General features: G+C 36.8%; 1 protein-coding gene across 2 annotated transcripts in view; it reads left to right on the top strand.

The window, feature by feature from the left end:
• The first annotated feature begins 4,448 nt into the window (after positions 1 to 4,448).
• The window catches only part of LOC121388439 (protein arginine N-methyltransferase 7-like), a 43,469-nt gene continuing 26,962 nt past the window's right edge, over positions 4,449 to 20,955 (top strand). The window contains exons 1-4 of one of the 2 annotated variants that reach the window (XM_041519757.1): positions 4,449 to 5,144; positions 15,426 to 15,462; positions 16,887 to 17,036; positions 20,009 to 20,117. In XM_041519757.1, coding sequence (XP_041375691.1) covers positions 4,987 to 5,144; positions 15,426 to 15,462; positions 16,887 to 17,036; positions 20,009 to 20,117 — 454 coding nt within the window. In that variant the 5' untranslated portion in view covers positions 4,449 to 4,986. Of the gene's footprint in view, positions 5,145 to 7,404; positions 7,429 to 15,425; positions 15,463 to 16,886; positions 17,037 to 20,008; positions 20,118 to 20,955 lie in introns of those variants that run through there. The other variant, XM_041519758.1, reaches the window with a different exon arrangement.

Raw genomic sequence — 20,955 nt, 5'->3', positions numbered from 1 at the left:
AGTCAACTCAATAAGACCTAAACACAAAAACACTTATGTGGATAAACTAATCACTAAATTACGCCTAGGTAAATCTTCACAACTCAACAGCTGCTCCTTTACCAAACTAAACCCAGAATGTGATTGTGGCACCCGGGAACATATGAAACACTATCTCCTGGATTGCACGCTACATACCACTCAGAGACAACTAATGATAGAATCAATAACCGAAGCCAACCATAATAAACAAATCACGCCTAACTTCCTATTAAACCCGGACAAATATCTAAAACATAAAACCTTTAAAGCAGTCTATCTATTCGTCCAGTCCACCAAACCAAAGCTAACAGTAGACCAACAAAAGGCACCCATAACCTTTCACTAGTACGCCCCTAAGAAGGAACTGCTACCAATTCGAACTCTACTCGATGCTTTCCAACCTGGGGGCCAAAGGTGAACAGGTAAAAATAAAACCTATTATAGTGCTAATAAAATATTATAAGAATTATTCAAAACCACCCACTTGTAAGCCCCTACATAAGAGCTGCAACCAATATTGAACTCGGACCCGATGCACTCTAATGCAGGTGACCAAAGGTGGGTCGGTAGCGAATATCCTAAGAATAACATTGAATATATTCGTCCAGTCCACCAAACCAAAGCTATAATTAGACCAACAAAAGGCACTCATAACCTTTCACTAGTACGCCCCTAAGAAGGAACTGCTGCCAATTCGAACTCTACTCGATGCTTTCCAACCGGAGGGCCAAAAGTGAACAGGTAAAAATAAAACCTATTATAATGCTAATTAAAATTATAGGAATTACTCAAAACCACCCACTTGTAAGCCCCTACATAAGAGCTGCAACCAATATTGAACTCCGACCCGATGCACTCTAATGCAGGTGACCAAAGGTGGGTCGGTAGCGAAGATCCTAAGAATAACATTGAATAACCAAACAAGTCAACCAGGATAGGAACTCTAACTATAACTTTCTCTTTTACAGCAAGTTCATTCATCAAAACCAGTCAACCATGATCCAGGAAAAAGCACATGTATATATCGCACAATTTATGTATTCGCACCATGCACCTATTATTAATTAACAAATAGCAGACCACGGTAAGTCACCCACCCAGAGCCCGGAAGAACAACTGAACTCCAGAGAACAGAAGACAAATCAAGTAAGATAACAAACCAATAAGAAATCAAACATAACTAACTACCCTATACTACTAACAATTACCAACATAGATATTAGTCATTTCATCAATTAGCCATTTTTTCATAAAATAATATAGGGGACGGGTGTCGCTCAAAGTTATTTACCTAACTAAAACTGGGGTGTCGTTTGAATGTGTGAATGGGGGGAGATTGTTCACTGTTGATCTGTTGCATTGGTTGTGTACTTGACAGATGCTCGTTGCTTCCCTGCGTGTTCATTAATAATAAATTAACTATGCAAGCAATAGGCTTTTTAACTAATACATACACTATAAGGGCTTGCCCTTTAAATTAAATACCTAGATTAGTGTAATTCCCCCCCCCCCCCCCCGCCATTGTGTTAAAAATGCTACACAAGGACGGAGGGGGAAGGGTGGTCGTGAAGACCGTTGGAATCACTAGAGTAGGGACGTAAGACATTAAGTACAACCTTAACACCAAACTAGGACTACATACAGACTACACGCTCACCGCAACAGTACACAGGATGCATTGACTAATGATAGCAATGCATCCGCCCCCCATTTAATGGCCCAGCACGTGCTCCAATAAGGAACCGGACAAAAGAATACCGGTTCCGAGTACACAATTGCAATGCACCCGGAGGAGGCCGAACAAAAGAATATCGCCCACCCAATCCCCGAAACTTGCTGCTGGAAACTGTACTTGGTGTCACTAAGTAGGAAGCGAAGGACCATGCCAACATCATCACGTCGACCACCCCGGAACAAAACGCCTTGCCTACCAGTGTCTACACAATTGCACGAGTCTCCTCTGGGTTGTCATGCCACGACCAGAAGAGGTCAGGTCCTTATAAGGACCCTACGGACAACCTAGGGAGACAACCAGCATCACGAAGGTCTATAATTAACGAGCTACTCTCGACCCACTAACGAGCTATTCTCGATTTAAAACCTATACTAGCTCACACATTTACCTTTCGACCGACCGTTCAAAATTGCGCCAAATTTCCTCAACAAAAATGCGCACCTTTTCTCATTCAAATTCCATAGCACCACCACCACCCCTCCCACCTGCTACCGATTCAATCGGGCTGCTGGTGCTCCCTTGCACCTACCAGCGCAGGCGGTCCTTCCTTGCCCCCCTCCCCCTTTCCTGTCATGGACGGAGGAGCCGGCTCTTGTGCCCACGACAGGCGTGCGCTACAACAGCTTGTTCTGAATGTGCACGTAAAACCCTATGACCTGACCTGACCTGTGTTCGTCATTTGATGCAAAACCTTCCAAGAAGCAACATTTCAGATCAGTACACGCTGTATGTTCCCGACATGGACAAATGGACCCGTTTCTACAAGTTGCAAGTAGAAGGCAAACTTCAACCTTACTTCGAAATTCAACGTGGTAGAAATAGTGAGATCATGTACAGTGTGGATCAATGTTTGTAACTCTACGATCCCACGTGGAAAAAGGAAAACGAGGAACAGAACAAATCTTCGACACCCAATATCGGCATGGTCTCCCCAACACAACAGGTGGTAAGCCAAGGCCGAATTGAAACGGAAACAACAAAGTGGTACGGATTGGAAAGTCCCGAAACGGCAGAAGCATTTCTAAAAAGACTATAAAAGGAACTATGTGGGTCAGATATTGTCATTTCATTTAGAGTCGTCATGCAGAGCACATGCTCAGAATGTGGCTTCACATTCTCGAGAAGAGACGCCATGTTAAAACATTTTCATCAAAATCATGCTAAAGGTCTACCACCACAGCAGCAGCAGCCACCACCACCACTGCAGCAGTCACCACCACCACCACCACCACAGCAGACACAGACCCATGATTGTTAGATTAACTATACGTCACAATGTAATCGATTTCCACCGTGTTGTTTTTCATTGGCTGTATGGCACTGGTGACATGGGCCCGTGCTTATAAAACGTTTAGAGTCCAGGCTCAATCTCTAATGACGTCACACGCATACAATTTGTATGGTGTTGTCGTAACATAATAGTGGCTCAGACTCTATTAGAAAGAAAAGAAAGAAATGTTTTATTTAACGACGCACTCAACACATTTTATTTACGGTTATATGGCGTCAGACATATGGTTAAGGACCACACAGATTTTGAGAGGAAACCCGCTGTCGCCACTACATGGGCTACTCTTTCCGATTAGCAGCAAGGGATCTTTTATTTGCGCTTCCCACAGGCAGGATAGCACAAACCATGGCCTTTGTTGAACCAGTTATGGATCACTGGTCGGTGCAAGTGGTTTACACCTACCCATTGAGCCTTTCGGAGCACTCACTCAGGGTTTGGAGTCGGTATCTGGATTTAAAATCCCATGCCTCGACTGGGATCCGAACCCAGTACCTACCAGCCTGTAGACCGATGGCCTAACCACGACGCCACCGAGGCCGGTCAGACTCTATTAGAGTCTCGAGTCTAGACTCTAAACGTTTTATAAGCACAAGGCCTGGTCATCACCTAGAAACAGCTAGTCGTATGTGTTGAAATTGTTAACACACGTACGTTTGTAAACAACCATGTGTTATCAAAAATAACGCATGGTGTCCTCGCCAACGAGTGTGTAAGAAAGATCTAGCTTTAACATATGAGTGGGTAGGACAGTTATTAACCTGTAGTTCGTTTTTTCCCCTTTTGTTGTTCCAACATCTTATCAAGGGCATTGGGCAAAACACCAATAACTGAACATTGCAGACGGCATCCATGCAGTCTTAATTGTTATTGCAGTACTGGCATGGCATGGATTTCACTTGCTTCAAACTCCTTGGTTTTGCAGACTGATAATTAGCAGCACCAACTTAATCAGTTCTGGTGTGGTTACAGCAGACGAAAGCAGTTTAATAGTTGTTGTTTGCTGATTTTACCAAATTACTACCATGACACACCTTCATAGTGTACGTTCTGGCATGACGCGATAAAATATATTTAATTTTGTATTATGATTATTTTGCTCCCTGTACACTGTTGGTAGCCAGGGGGTGGGGGTGGATATTTATATTTGTTTACTGATTATATACATATAAAATGCCACATCATCTCTGTAGTTCTAAGCACTCTTTGGTATTGGTCGTTGGGGGCGAACTGGTCAAACTGGGTGAGAGTGAACCGACTTGGGACGAAACGTTATCGGGTTTCCCCGTCTCCTACTCAGTATTAATTTAAAACCGGCAGGTTGTGAGGAAAAATAGATTTTAAAATGCTTGAAAATAAACTACAAGCATCATCATCAAACTGACATTTATATTAAAACACTTTTGGTGAATAGTATATTACAGGTTGCATAGTACCAAAGAAGAGAGTTCAGTGTCAAAGTTCGAGGTGCGCCGTCAAATATTTACAGAGCAAAACCTGCTGTGCCCAGTGTGGGTGTGATTGGTAGTGATATGTGACATTGATTATTTGTGCAAATACTATTATCCATTGACAATAAATAAATACACTTTTATTTGTCATACAGTTGTTATGCAGTATAATACCAGAGGTTGAAACTAATGCGGGATACCCCCCAAAATGCAACCGTCATTTTCAAAAACATTAATTAAACCTCTTAAATGATACGTGACCCCACATTTTCTTGCAGGTAGATTAGACGTGAGGTGTCACACTTTCTATTGCTGTACTCCAACGAGTGTTATATATAAGTTATATCAGTCTTATTAGTAGACGTTAACATTATCGGCAATATGAATTGATTTGGTCTATTAGAACCTACAAGAAAGTTTTTGCATTTACCTCCCTTTTCCAAGATGGCGACATCCATGGAAGCATGTGATTTTATGTTTTATGTAAAACAATGCTTGCGTCTCTGCTTACAAAGCCTGTATTTCTAAGAAATTGTTTACATCATCATAAGGCGATGAGTACATTTGTTTCTCGGGTTAGCCCAGTGACTGGGAAAATGGACTGGGTGCTGCAAGATGACAACTATGATTATCATCAAGAAATTGCAAGGTAAATTTAGTCCACTACAGGTGATGCGCCAGTTCCGGATCACTTCAAACAAAATTGTGAATTCTGTCAACATGCGCGCGTATGACTTTAAAAGAAATTCTTGGTAATAAAGATAATCAACCATATAAATAAACAGTGATATAAAATGTAAATTTAGGTAAACATTTGGCACCAAAAACAGTGTTGTTCGAGCTGGCGTACTTACGCCAGTTGCGGATCACTTTGTCCAGTTCCGGATCACTTTCGAAAAATAGAGGCTTACGCCTTCAAAAACACTATTTCCAACATGTTAGCACTTTCAGCACGTTCGTGGATCCTGCCGGAAATATTTTATGATCATTTGCAACTCCATAGTGTTCCCACCCCCTGATTACGCCCCTAATTAGCAATTTCTAAAATCGATTGAAAATCAACGTCATGACGTCAGATATACGGGGCGTGTGTTAAAAGTAAAGGTGCGCGATCCTTATTATTTTCGTTGTGTACTTTCATTGTTTCAACAAGTTGAATTATATTTGATTTCTGGCATTCTAGTATATAATAATAATAATAATTAATATTATTATTACTAATAATAAATAATTGTTTTCATTTATTATCGTATATATCAATAATAATACTACTACTACTACTAATAATAATAATAATAAATATTATTATTATTATATTGATGACTTTTAAAACTGAAAGGAACAAAGGCTTGAAAATAGAAAGAAATGACATATTATCAAAATATCAACTTTGGGACTGTTTAGTATTTATAATACAGGGGCGAATTATGCTTTAGGTGGGGGTCCGAAACAATATGTAAATGTTTATAATTTGAAATTATAATTTTTACAGGTTACCTACGTGGTGTTTTTTTTTTTTTTGCCGGATGTAGGCTAATCCGCCCCTGTTTATATATTGAAATTAAACAAATAATTTTGAAGCAGGACGGTTAGACCCCTTGTTAATAATGATACATTTTAATATAGTGACACACACTAAACAGTCACAAAAGTGGATTATTAATTATTATTTTTGACGTGTTGTTCCATTTGCCCTTTTCTGGTTAGTCTCCCACCCCCCACCCACCCCCCGCAAAATAATTCCTGGATCTGCTCCTGAAAACAGAATTATTTTCAACGACGGTCTAAAGGCTAGGGCTAGCTCAGATTGACCGTGTGAATACACAGATCAGTGGCCGACTGACTCCTGCATCAGAATGCGATTGTATAAAACAAAAATTCCACTGAAAAAAATAATCCACCCTATAGTGGTACAGACTTTAAATGCGAATTATAATTAAGCCGAATAAGAGATTTTCACTTCGTTGACAAAACCAAATAGAGGACCCCTTCCCCCTCTCTCCCAAAGTCGAGCAGTCGAGTAGTCGAGTATGCGAAAAGCACGTGCAATGGCACATGCGAAACAGACCACTGGCGGATGCATGGTTTTATAAAGGTCCTCATGTCAAACTTGTGCCGATTCTTTTCTTTGTACAGTAAACTTTTTTTTTTTTTCAATCAATCAATCAAGCAATGGGGTGGACGGCTCTCACACTGAGGGGGGCGGGCAACATTACTGAATAGTCTTATGGGGCAAATACAAGACACGTGTGCAGCGATTTTAGCGATTCTAGACTGGCGATGTAACAAGTCATACGGGCTCCTATTTTTGTAGGGGGCAGGGCACACTAATTTTTGCCCGAATTAAACGAAAATGGAATTTTAAAAAACTACATTTGATTTATATTAGCCATATTTGTGAATGACTGCGGCTGGTATTTGTACGAATGGCTAATTACACGTAGGCCTACAAATACAACGTGAGAGATAAGTGGACGAACACTTAAAATCGTAGTTTCAGTTTATAAAATATGTGTCTTTACATTATATACACATTGTCATTACCTGTAGAAAACTAAAATAATACAAGAAAAATAGGTGGAACTACAACGATTAATATAATATTTTGTAGAGGATGACTGGCCATGGGACGAACAGTCTAGGGCTACTATGACATGGGCCCCGAGACATACAGAGTCGAATTATTATGAACTAGTGGTTAAAATGACGAATCAAGAGAGGTTTAAGAAGAAAATAATAATAATAATAATAATAATAATTATTATTATTATTATTATCATGGAGAAAAAAATTCCACCGTGTTCAACGTTTTTGAGTCTTGAGATAAACCCTGCGTTCATCGCCCCATCTAGCGGCAATTACAACGTAAATACTTCCGTTTTGTGAGTGATCCGCAACTGGTGTATCAAGTGTGTCCCCTTTGAGGAGTTACAGTAAGTCGTTTACAGCATCACTTTTCATAAAACTAGTCATGCACAATCTATATATGTTTCCCCTACTCGTACTATAAAATTTCAAAGGATATAAAAAGAAAAACATCAAAAACTTTATCTCTTTTTAAACGTCTTCTTTTTTTCATGTCGTCTGCTCGTGTAAAGTTTTAATAATGGTTATGTATCGCCGTCCAAAATAAAACCAAGACTATATACTGTTACAGTTATTTTACGTACAATTTCAAGAAACATGTATTATTTGTTTGTTAGAATATTTGTTTAATGAAATTTACATAGAAATTACTAAAAATTGAATATACCGACAGACTGATCGGTAACTACAGGTGATCCGGAAGTGATCCGGAACTGGCGCATCACCTGTATGATTTTCGAAACTCGTGGTATTTTACTTTGTGTTTATTGGGTTTTTTTTTTTTAGGGGGCGGGGGTATATAAAATCTCCACCAGGCCCCAGCCTCTAATAAATACTTTTAAAATACTTCATTGAGATTATTATTTATTTATTTTTATGCAAATTATGGTAGTTGATGTTTTGTAATGTGGGGGGGGGGGGGGGGTTGCACAGCCGTCCTCTTTTAATTTTCACCCAGTGAGAACACTGAATGATACTAATCTATAAAATAATAATGGCTTACTCAGGATTTTATATTAGAGTGAAGGGGTGGCATTTGGGGATCCTACACTGTGTTAGTATTCTCGGAACCGAACATACGGGTACTTCGGCCCTATCCGCCATTGTTTATCACGTGACGCGGTGAAACTTCTCCTTAGTTACGTATGGTTTGATAGTGAATTTAGTCAATTTCAGTCGATCATTTACATCAGTTGACGGCCAAGATGCCTAAAACATGTTGTGCAGTTGGCTGCATAAACCATAACTTGATGTTAAAAAAAATATCGTTTTACAAATTTCGAAAAGAAGAGACCAGACGCCGCTTCTGGGTAGAGGCACTAAAACATGACAAACCTGATGCAACAGCCATGTCTTCCCCCACGCAGAATGCGACTACGTTCAGTTTAATGTGGTTGCTTGTCAACAATAACCAACGTTAATAGCAACCAAAATGGTTAAAGCATGTGCATTGATAACATTTCCACATTATACTGTAAATAAAATACACAATTCCATATACTTTCATGAAAACAACCACAAAAACCGGATGCATCCAGTTCTTGAATAAAGAGTATACTCTTTTTATCATCAAATTTGTGTGGTCTTCATTTTTCATTTATCTAATTTTAGTTCAATCAAGACATTCTCTATACTTGTATTTATTTTGCCATCTTCGGCTACTACATCTATTTATTTATTTTTATTTTTAAAATAAAAAGTGTGTACAGTTAAATTACACACACACACACACACACACACAATAATAACAATTTATTATACAAGTTTTTTTTGTGTGTGTGTGCAAATGTGTCTGTAGCAGGCCTGCAGTACGAACATATAGGTTTTCAACTACTTTATATATAAATATGGCTTCTCCCCCTAACAAGGTTGTCCCTACTACTCAAGATTTTGCCCCCCCCCTACCCCACTCCAGATAATACATTTGGGCTATTACACGTCCGCTGGTACAATATTATTGTACCTGCGGACGTGTAATAGCCCAAATGTATAATGGATTAAACAATAAAGGTATACTTGTATCTCGGATACATACCTACACAGGGATTTACCTTGTTTTTCTGAAATGGGGGTCCCTTTGACTCACCTCTTTTCTTTTCTGGGGTCCCAACCTGAAAACAAAGGGTCCCAAAACCACACAAACGACAGAGACCTGCAGACAACAAATCACGTGTATACTATATGTAAATTTAACAAGCTGTGTTGTTTTTCCTTTCGGGAAATCAATGTCGGTATTCATTGTTTATTCTTTCAAAATCAACATTTCACTTTGATCTGTATAATTATTTGAACCATTTCCTGCACGCTAAATGACACTCACAATACCATGCATTGTTTATGAATCGTGCTACTTGCTTGTTATTATGTTAATGCAAATCAGAACATTTAACCAATTTGTTTTATTCGCCCGGGAATTTCCGATTGTGTTCGGCCTGTTGACGAGAAGTTCCGAATGATCGCAAATCCGCGATCTCTTTCCGGAAATTACCAACTTTACCCGATTAAGCACAGCAAAGGATAAAGACACAGTGTTCCCAGAGATTAAAACTTTTGGTTTTCGATATGGGGAATCCCCATGTGAATACGCAGTTTATAGGTAGAAAAGAAATAGTGTGTTACACAGAATGATCGATCTTTGATAGTGAACAGGGTTACTGAAAATGTCAGATATTTTATGCGTCCCATGGGACGCAGTATCTCTATTTTTGCGGGTCCAGTTAAGTTTTAGTGCGTCCTATACGCAAGTTTTGTGCGTCCGGTAAATCCCTGCTAAATACATACATACGCATACATGTGTACAATATATATATATATATATGTATGTATGTATGTATGTATGTATGTATGTATGTATGTATGTATGTATATATATATATATATATACATATACTGAACAAAATAAGAAACTTCCGCTAACTTTGCTTGAACATAACTTGATGAAAACAAACCGGGGGAATAATTGTTATATATGCGTTTAAAGAGTGTTCCATGATGCATCGTTTGGTGCAAAAATCATGGCCATAGGTTAACAGAAACTGGGAGAAATTTTGACCAAGTGTGGTAGGGGTTAAAAATAAAAACACCCATTTAATAACGGGTATGACCACCTCTTGAATTGACCACTGCAGTGCATTGCAGGCGCATAGAATTGACTAAAGTGTTGATTTCTGCCTGTGGAATATTGTTCCATTCCAGAATGAGCGCTTGACGAAGTTCGTTGACGTTAGCGGGTGGGTTGGGACGCGGCCTCAATCGTCTGTCCAGACTATCCCAGACATGCTCGATGGGGTTGAGATCACGACTTTTAGTGGGCCAGTCATCAATGAAATCAATGTTATTTGTCCTAAGAAAATTTACAGTGTCTCTAGCTGTATGAGAGGTGGCATTATCATGCTGAAAATTCGAGATGTTGGCGTTATGGAACAGAGGAATGAAGTGATGAGCGAGCATTTAACTTGCCATCAATGACGACTAGTGGTGAACGATAACCATGGGCAATGGCTGCCCAGACCATGACAGAACCCCCACCTCCGAAACGATCTCGTTCAAGAACACAACAGTCAGCATAGCGTTCATTTCTCCAACGGTAGACGCGCACCCTGCCATCACCACGTTGTAAAGAAAATCGGGATTCATCTGAAAAAAGAATGGTATTCCAGCGTCGCTGTATCCAATGAGTGTGTACAGGTGCCCAATTAAGACGATTTAGACGATGACGTTGCGTTAAAACGCATCCAACGTAAGGACGTCATGCATGTAAACCGTTCTCCCGCAGACGATTACAAACAGTTTGCCCACTGATTCGGTTATTATGAAGCCCAGGTGTGTTAGTAGCAGTAGCAGTGGCAGTTTGGAATCGATTGCGCAAATGCGTGTTCATGATATAGCGGTCTTCACCACGCGTTGTAACACGCGGACGTCCACAAGGTGGCAAGTCGTTGGTGCTTCCTGTCGTTCGAAATCTTACGCGAAGATTTCATATCGCTCGACTAGAACTCCCAACATGCCTTGCAGCGTCTTCGTCGACATGCCAGCATCAAGCATGCCAATCGCCCGTTCGCGTAAATTATTGGGTATTCTTGGCATACTGAAAATGCTACAATGTAAAAAACTTTAATTCTTTTACAAATTTTGACGCGTTTTCGTTCACTTGACAACAATGTCAGTAAGACAAGTAAAACAAATTGACCGAATACTACACAGGGCATGTCGAACCATGCATGCACGTGCAAATTGAATTTCACGTTGTCGACGATTAACAGTGCAAAATAATCGATAAAATTCATGAATCCTGATAATACAGCTCAAGGCTAATACTACCTATAGAATTTCATTACACAATTAATTCTTTACCAAAACAAATACTATATGTACAAATCGGAAGTTTCTTTTTTTGTTCAATATATATATATATATATATATATACATTTATATGTTTCTGGGTTTTTTTAATTTACTCCGTTATAAATCAATGTAATTTGGTGGTTGTGGCACATTTGTAGATTTTGCTTCTGTTCAAGTTAAAGGTCTTACCTTTTTGAATCTACATGTCGTTTTATGGTATTCTGCAGTTCTTAGGATTGCGTGTGTGCGTGCATGTGTGCACACAATCTGTTTCAGCAATTATCTGCAATAAAATGAATGGTCATCGCCATATTTGATATTTGTTTTCCTTTCTAAAAACACTGTTTCACATGGAGAATTATATGGCATTTAACCATCTCATTCATACATTTTCCTTTAATATGCTACATAATTGCATCAATACAAGAGGTAATTTAACCCAGGTTAAAAGCAGCTTGGGTTAAATATATGTAGCAGAAGGCATATTGATGCAGATCAGTTTACCAACAGTCATGATATTTGCCCCATCTCCTTTCTTCACCTGTATGTTAGTTTTGTACATATTACTTGAATTTAATTGCAATAACAATTCCAGTACAGCCCAAGACAAAATCTGCAATATCCACTGACTAGGTATGTAATATATATATATATATATATGTAATATATATATATATATATATATGTAATATATATATATAATATATGTAATATATATATATATATATATATATAATATATATATATATATATGTAATATATATATATATGTATGTAATATATATATATATGTATGTAATATATATATATATGTATGTAATATATATATATATGTATGTAATATATATATATATATATGTATGTAATATATATATATATATGTATGTAATATATATATATATATGTATGTAATATATATATATATATATATATATATGTATGTAATATATATATATATATATATATATATATATATATATATCTGTAATATATATATATATATATATGTAATATATATATATATATATATATATATATATATATATATATATATATATATATATATATATATATATATATGTATATATATATATATGTATATATATATATATATATATATATATATATATGTAATATAATATATATATATATATATATATATATATATATATATGTATATATATATATATATGTAATATATATATATATATATATATATATATATATATATATATATGTATATATATATATATATGTAATATATATATATATATAGATATATATATATATATGTATATATAATATATAGATGTAATATATATATATAGATGTAATATATATATGTAATATATATATATATATATATATATATATATATATATATATCTGTGTGTGTGTGTGTGTGTGTTTGTTAATCATTATTTACTCAGGTAAGTTTTTGTGTTTTATTAATAAATATACCATGTTAAACCCTATTATTAAAACAGTTATATGTTTATTCAAGAGGTAACACTATGTTTTAGTAGGTTGTAGACCGTGACTTGAAAATAATATGGGAGTTATTAATTGCTACCCTAACTTAGATTATGGGGGGCAATTTAAAATATTAATATTCACATGCCAAAGGGAGCTATATATTATTCTCCTTGAACTAATCTCAGGGGAGTGATGGGTAGCTAGAGAGAGATATAACTCCCCTTAGGTCTGAGGTTGGCTATATTTTATTATTGGTATTTTCTTTTCGCCTGCATTCAACCAGTAAGGAAGGCCAACATCATGAGATATTTTCACAATCTGTAAAAACAAAATCATTTCATTAATTCAAGAAACTGTTGGGTTTTTTTTAAAGAATAAAAGAATGTATTCAATGGAACATTTTCACTGTTGCCAATACATCTATATAATAAGAATGACAATAATAATACTGTAATTTAAAGTTGTAAAGTAACAACTTTGCAATTGTTTAATTATTACATTCTATTTGGAAATGAAATAATTATGTTAAATCATAAAAATAATTGTCTTGAATCATGCATATAAATTTTATTATTATACATACAAATTATATATTTTGTAGCCCACATCATAATTATTATAATATTAATAATTATCTTATCATTTCAAAGTTGTTAAAATTTATAACAAAAATTGTTCTGCCCAACCTGCCTCTAGTCAGGTCCCATCGACAATATAAGCTATACGGAAACATGTCGGTAATAAATATAGACTGTACTAATTCATATTCCCGTTGTTCGCTTCTATTATATGACAACCCAAGCTTCTATAATACTCATAAGACATGCTGCAACTATGTGTTAGCTACAAAAAACAAATGACAATATGCAAGGCATGCAAAAAGTTAATATGATAACTTTATTCTATGTAAAACAGTAATCACTAAGGCTTTGCTTCACCCCCCAAAGACCCGGATGATCGGTAACTAGGCCGTGTGACGTCACGCCGGTTCCGAGAATATGATAATGATATAGGTACGTATGTACGTATATGGCTTCTAGATTATAGTAGCCCCACTCCCATGGCTAGTGATATTCAGGGTTGGGCTAGTAAATAACTGCTATTGCCATGCCCGACAGCTAGTAAAACTAATTTGTCAAATGTTGCAGTTAAGTCTATTTTGTAAATATGAATATCCTGACCCCACTCCAACCCCCAGTGTTAGTGTTTTTAAGCTCAGTCTCCCTCTTTAGATGACATATCTGATTATTACTATTATTTAGTCACATTGTATTAACTTAAAGTAAAGTAGGGCTAGTGAATTTTTAATTGTGGCTAGTTTTTAATCACAGTGATTCACTGATCCCATGGCTAGTGGATTTAAAAACAATTGTAGAAGCTCTGACGTACGTACGTATGACGTATAATAATGTATGATTTTATCAATTTAACAGTTTATTAAAGGGACATTCCTGAATTTACTGCAATTTTTAGGATGTGATCGACTAACAGAGACTTTTTAACGATTGTAATTACATATCATATATTTTTCTGCACAAAATATTAGTGACTATATATCAAACGTGTTTCTGATCATTCTAATATTTGTATTAGGTTAAATTTCATTTTATTTCCTAAAATATATTTTTTTCGTACGTATGAAATTATTTGAAGACAAAACCCAGTTTGGGCGTCTTACAAATATTAAGACAACCAGAAACACATTGAACATACAGACACTGATATTCTAAACAAGAAAATATATTTAATATGTAAGTTTAATTGAAGAAATATTTTATTAGTCGGAAACATTTTACAATGCAGCAAACTCAGGAATGTCCCTTTAAAAAAAAGGTTTTATTGGGGGGAGGGGGGCATGAACCCTCTACACTCTGTAGCTGACATTTAATACACTACCATCTGTTTTCAATCAGATTTTTACATTTGTAATCGATTTAATAACAATGCCATGATAAAAAAAAGAGAGAGAGAGAGAGATTTATATAATTCTTATTTGTCGAATAATATTATATTAATAATAATAAAGTAATAGATATAGTAATAGTAAAGTTTAAAAACAAAATTTTTGGTAGTAGGCCTTCTAGATTATGGTAGCCCTACTCCCATGGCAAGTGATATAAATTCAATGTTGGGCTAGTAAATAACTATATTGCCATGCCCGGCGGCTAGTGAAAAACAGAAGTCAAATGTTGCAGTTAAGTCTATTTTGTAAATATTCTGTCCCCACCCCAACCCCCAATGTTAGTGTTTTTAAACTCCATCTCCCTCTTTAGGTGACATATCTGATTATTACTGTTAGTTAGTAAAGTAGGGCTAGTGAATTTTTAATTGTGGCTAGTACATTTTTAAAATCACTGATCCCATGGCTAGTGGATTTTATAAAACATTCTAGAAGCCCTGTTGGTAGGGTGAATAGTAATAATCACATACATGTACATGTAATGATGTATGCTTAGCCTGACGAAAAATTCTGAACACTGAAGTATCTTTGTAAATAATTTACAATATAATTTGTATTATTCAGGTCTGCCTATGCTGATATGCTTCATGATGCAGAGAGGGTGAGTGTGGATTACCGAGGATCCAGTCCGAAACTAGATACATTGTTCTCGCTGCTTCATTTAAACAGGGCGGCTCGCCCTGCTATTCTATTTTGCCGCCCTTCTTTATTTTTGTGCGCCCCTCTTTATTTTCCAGCACCTATATCCGCTATTTTCAAATGCACACTTTTTCCACACAAAAAACAATGATCAGTCTGCACACTGGACATCAAAGGAAACAAGCCGCGTTGTGTATGGAAAAAGCAATTGACGACACATTTACGACAGTTACCGTAACATAATTTAACAGTATTTTTAACAGCCTCTATTTTGTCCCATATCTGTATCCATTTGTATGTTTAAAAGACACAAAAAGTTATATATTTTATTTGAGCAATGAAAATATTTATATTTTTTACGGGTTCGGCAATCTCCGATTGAAAAAACCCCTCACTTATTTGGCGCCAAATTTGTCACGTGATCAGAACGGTCATTCTGTCTTTTGTTTCCACTAACTATGGTCTGATATTTTGTCCTCAGTTGCAGATATAATTCGTTGTAACTGATGATTTTAACATTCTGTTTATTCAGCAGTTCTTTATAAAATATTGTAAACTTTTTATTTTGGGGAGATATGAATGCTTATAAAAAAAAGTCTTTATTAAAAATAATAATATTAAAATTGATCGATTCAGCAAAACCGGAACTGCCCGTGAATGTCAGACCGATATCATCTTCTTCAATTAAAAAACGAGTCTGCTTGTATTTCGTATTTATAAACCTTTTTGTAGGCAAACTAAGGAGTATGTCATTTCACAAAGTCTACCAGCACACAACAATATGGTAACCAAACAACACCCCACACCCCCGGGTTTTTTTCTTTTTCGTTTCGTTTATTGTTTTTTTCGGGTTTTTTTGAAGGGTGTGGTGCTGAGCGGCCACCCTCCTTTAATTTTCACCCAGCGAGAACACTGGGATATATAAATTATAATAGCTACCATAAGTGGACATAGTGTATGTACATGTATTTCTTGTACACTGCATTTTGCACAAATATAGCAGATTTTGGGTCGGAAGCTTTAGATTGTGAGATAGAATCTGAAAATATTTATATTAATTATATAATGTTTACGGCAGACTCCTAAATAAAATCCTCAAATTGAATGCCTGCAGGTATTATCATTAGAGAAATTGGAATAATAAAACACTAACAGTACGCATATGTTCAGGGGGAGGCTTTGACGATTATACCCCACCCCAACTCTAAACACCCAAATCACATTTTATTTATATTTATATGTACAGGGTACGTGTATATTGTAATTGTGTAAAGTACTTTGAGGGGAGACATTTTATATAGTTGCCAGCAACAATCTAAATCATCCAAGTCTGTAGGAATGTCTGTAAATAACCAAAAGTAATTCAAAGTAATTTAATTTTTTCAGAACGAGAAGTACTACGCTGCTATCCGACAAGCAGTGTTGTTGTTGCACAGCCGTGGGAAAAAAGTAAACGTCCTTGACATTGGCACAGGCACAGGATTGTTGTCAATGATGGCTGTTAGAGCGGGGGCAGACAAGGTCACAGCTTGTGAGGTGTGTGTAGCTTAGATATCAACCTGTGAGGTGTGTGTAGCTTAAATATCAATTGTGAGGTGTGTGTAGCTTAGATGTCAACTTGTGAGGTGTGTGTAGCTTAGATATCAACTTGTGAGGTGTGTGTAGCTTAGACATATCAACTTGTGAGGTGTGTGTAGCTTGGATGTCAACTTGTGAGGTGTGTGTAGCTTAGATGTCAACTTGTGAGTTGTGTGTAGCTTAGATGTCAATTGTGAGGTGTGTGTAGCTTACATATTAACTTGTGAGGTGTGTGTAGCTTAGATGTCAACTTGTGAGATGTGTGTAGCTTAGATGTCAACTTGTGAGGTGTGTGTAGCTTAGATATCAAATTGTGTTGTGTGTGTAGCTTAGATGTCAACATGTGAGTTGTGTGTAGCTTAGATATCAATTGTGAGGTGTGTGTAGCTTACATATTAACTTGTGAGTTGTGTGTAGCTTAGATATAAACTTGTGAGTTGTGTGTAGCTTAGATATCAACTTGCGAGGTGTGTGTAGCTTAGATATCAACTTGCGAGGTGTGTGTAGCTTAGATATCAACTTGCGAGGTGTGTGTAGCTTAGATATCAACTTGCGAGGTGTGTGTAGCTTAGATATCAACTTGCGAGGTGTGTGTAGCTTAGATATCAACTTGCGAGGTGTGTGTAGCTTAGATATCAACTTGTGAGGTGTGTGTAGCTTAGATGTCAACTTGTGAGGTGTGTGTAGCTTAGATATCAACTTGTGAGGTGTATTTAGCTTAGATATCAAGTCTTAAGACTTACAGTCAAGTAACAGCTGTTGCTAAGAGGTCATCAAGTACACAGTTAATTTTGGACTGACAATGTTTTGTAAATGAGAATATTTTGTAGAAATATGCCATGATCTTTGTTGCTAGTCCTGCCCTAAAATGTTAAGTTTGTAAGGAATACATGTTTTAATTTTTTTAAAGCATTTTCTGCCATTAACACCCTCCCGCTGGTGTACAATTTGCACATTTGTTAAACTTTTCTTTATTGTTAATGCAATGTTCTCTTCCACAAAATCGCGTGTTCTGTTATATATGCGTGAATGCGTGTGGTGTTGGAGCACCAGGCCAAGAGAGAGGAAGAGGAAGTGTGTGGTAGCTTCCGCGCATGTGCCAGGCCCGTATGCAGGGGTGGGGGGGTGTGTGAGGGGTGCGTACGCACACCCATAGTCTGCCAAGACCCGTCCGTGGATGTGTAAAAAATATTTTGAGACAAACAAACATTTCAAATTTACTTTCCAGAATGCAGGAAAATGCATCTCCTGCATTCTAGATTTTAAAAATTTTTCGGGGGGTCATGCCCCCGGAACCCCCTAACAACTCCGGCCCTTTGGGTCGTCGATTACGTAACCCCCATATAAATTTCTGCATACAGGCCTGTGTGCAGTCATTGTCGTCTATGCATGGCACGCAATATTGACAGGAGCCTACAGTGTAAAAAGTAAAAATCAATTGAGACAATGAGAAGTAAAGCCAAAAAGGCAAAATTTGGCCACCTGAAATCTCAGACTGTCAGGGTGGTGAAGAAGAAAACTCAGTGACCTTTATTCTGTCGGTGGGTCAGTCAAGTCTTGAGGTAAAGAGTATGCCTCTCATTCTGTTGTTGGTTGGGTATGTTTTGCTTTTAAATAATTTTTTTTACTAATTTGTATGACACTGACAGGCATACCTTCACAAAACTGGTCTATGCTACACTTTTGTAGGAAGTGGTTTTTCGCTGTTTCGATGAATATGAGGTGGGAAGACAGAAGTAATGATCATTTGTTATTCATAATTAATGTTATGGTTAAAAGCATGGAGTTTTTCACTCTCACTATTAACTTAAAAAGCTGCCAAGAGAAGCTTCAGAATGCCTCTAAAATCCTGTAAGTTCAATAGCTTCAAGGAGTGCTGACCCCCACAAAGGGTTATTCCCCTTCCCCATGACACAATGTTTCCTTGAAAACCATTTTTGGTCAGTACCATGCCTGGAGATAGTAAAACGGTAGTCACCACTTGGGTAACTGTTGTGTAGATAGTGAGAGACAAAACGGTAGTCACCACTTGGGCTACTGTTGTGTAGATAGTGAGAGACAAAACAGTAGTCACCACTTGGGCTACTGTTGTGTAGATGGTGAAAGACAAAACGGTAGTCACCACTTGGGCTACTGTTGTGTAGATAGTTCGATAAAACGGTAGTCACCACTTGGGCTACTGTTGTGTAGATGGTGAGAGACAAAACGGTAATCACCACTTGGGCTACTGTTGTGTAAATGGTGAGAGACAAAACGGTAGTCACCACATGGGCTACTGTTGTGTAGATGGTGAGAGACAAAACGGTAGTCACCACTTGGGCTACTGTTGTGTAGATAGTGAGAGACAAAACGGTAGTCACCACTTGGGCTACTGTTGTGTAGATAGTGAGAGACAAAACGGTAGTCACCACTTGGGCTACTGTTGTGTAGATAGTGACAGACAAAACGGTAGTCACCACATGGGCTACTGTTGTGTAGATAGTGACAGACAAAACGGTAGTCACCACTTGGGCTACTGTTGTGTAGATAGTGACAGACAAAACGGTAGTCACCACATGGGCTACTGTTGTGTAGATAGTGACAGACAAAACGGTAGTCACCACATGGGCTACTGTTGTGTAGATAGTGAGAGATAAAACGGTAGTCACCACTTGGGCTACTGTTGTGTAGATAGTGAGAGACAAAACGGTAGTCACCACATGGGCTACTGTTGTGTAGATAGTGACAGACAAAACGGTAGTCACCACAGTATGGGACCTTTCGCTTTACCACTGAGCTACTTCCGTCCACTTCATTCCAACAGTGAAGTGTTACTTGCTTGAAAGGTGTCTGGTTGAAATTTGTTTGCTCTGCTGGATGACCTGAGAGGAGAAGTAACACAACTTGCACGAGCACTTCGTAACTAAGAACAAATATTTTCTTCCCTTTAGGCCTTCAAACCAATGGCTCAGTGTGCAGGGGAGATAATTAAGAAGAACGGCTGTGAGGAAAAGATAACTCTGATTCCTAAAAGATCTACAGAGCTGACTGTTGGACCAGGTCTGCTTCAGACATTGAAGTCTTTATGTTTTATAACGTTCTAATAATTGGTGTTTTAAAATGTTCTCATAACTGATATTTAAAAAACAACATAATTATACAGTGAAACCCCACTATTAAGACCACCCATGAGACTTAATAAATATGGTGTTATTAGTGGGGTGGTCTTATTAGTGGGTTACTATCATTTTAAGTTGATTACAAATTATAACATAAGAAATAGATTGCAAATATCATTTATTTGAATTATTTACATAATACAATGGAATACGAATCAGTCAGCACTATACTAGAATTAAGAACTAATGTCAGTATGAATTTATGAATACTGAATATTAGTCGAATTAATTTTATATGAAAAACGTGACTATTGTTGACTGTTTGGAAGGGCATTTGATATTTCTAATAATCGAAATAGTGATAGTATGACTACAGTATTCATGTTTGGTTTTGGTCTCTTTGATACAAATTGTTCCAAATACACAAACTCACTTTGTTGGTGTCGTCTCTCGAAAGTAACGATTATCTTTCATTGTTGTATGATAAAATAAGAGAAAATAAAAAACAGAACATTTTTATTTTCATCAATTTATTTATTCAGTTGTTCAGTTATTAAATATGAGACACCTACTTGTAAAGAATTACATGTAATACATTAAGATGTTCAGTGATAAGGTACAGAATGAATCACAAATACATGTATTCTACAATAATCATCTGGCACACATGTAAGGGTGTTAAAAGCAGTAGTAACAGGAATTCAATTCTTAACTTTCATAGCCTATAGTTGTGATAACCTACCTGTATAGGTTACCAGGCTATATTTTGTGGTAACCTG

This window comes from Gigantopelta aegis, chromosome 14 (assembly GCF_016097555.1).
Source record: "Gigantopelta aegis isolate Gae_Host chromosome 14, Gae_host_genome, whole genome shotgun sequence".
In the NCBI taxonomy this organism is placed as follows: Eukaryota; Metazoa; Mollusca; class Gastropoda; order Neomphalida; family Peltospiridae; genus Gigantopelta; species Gigantopelta aegis.
The sequence above is the reverse complement of the archived record's forward strand: the minus strand, read 5'-3'. Positions and strand labels throughout refer to the sequence as shown.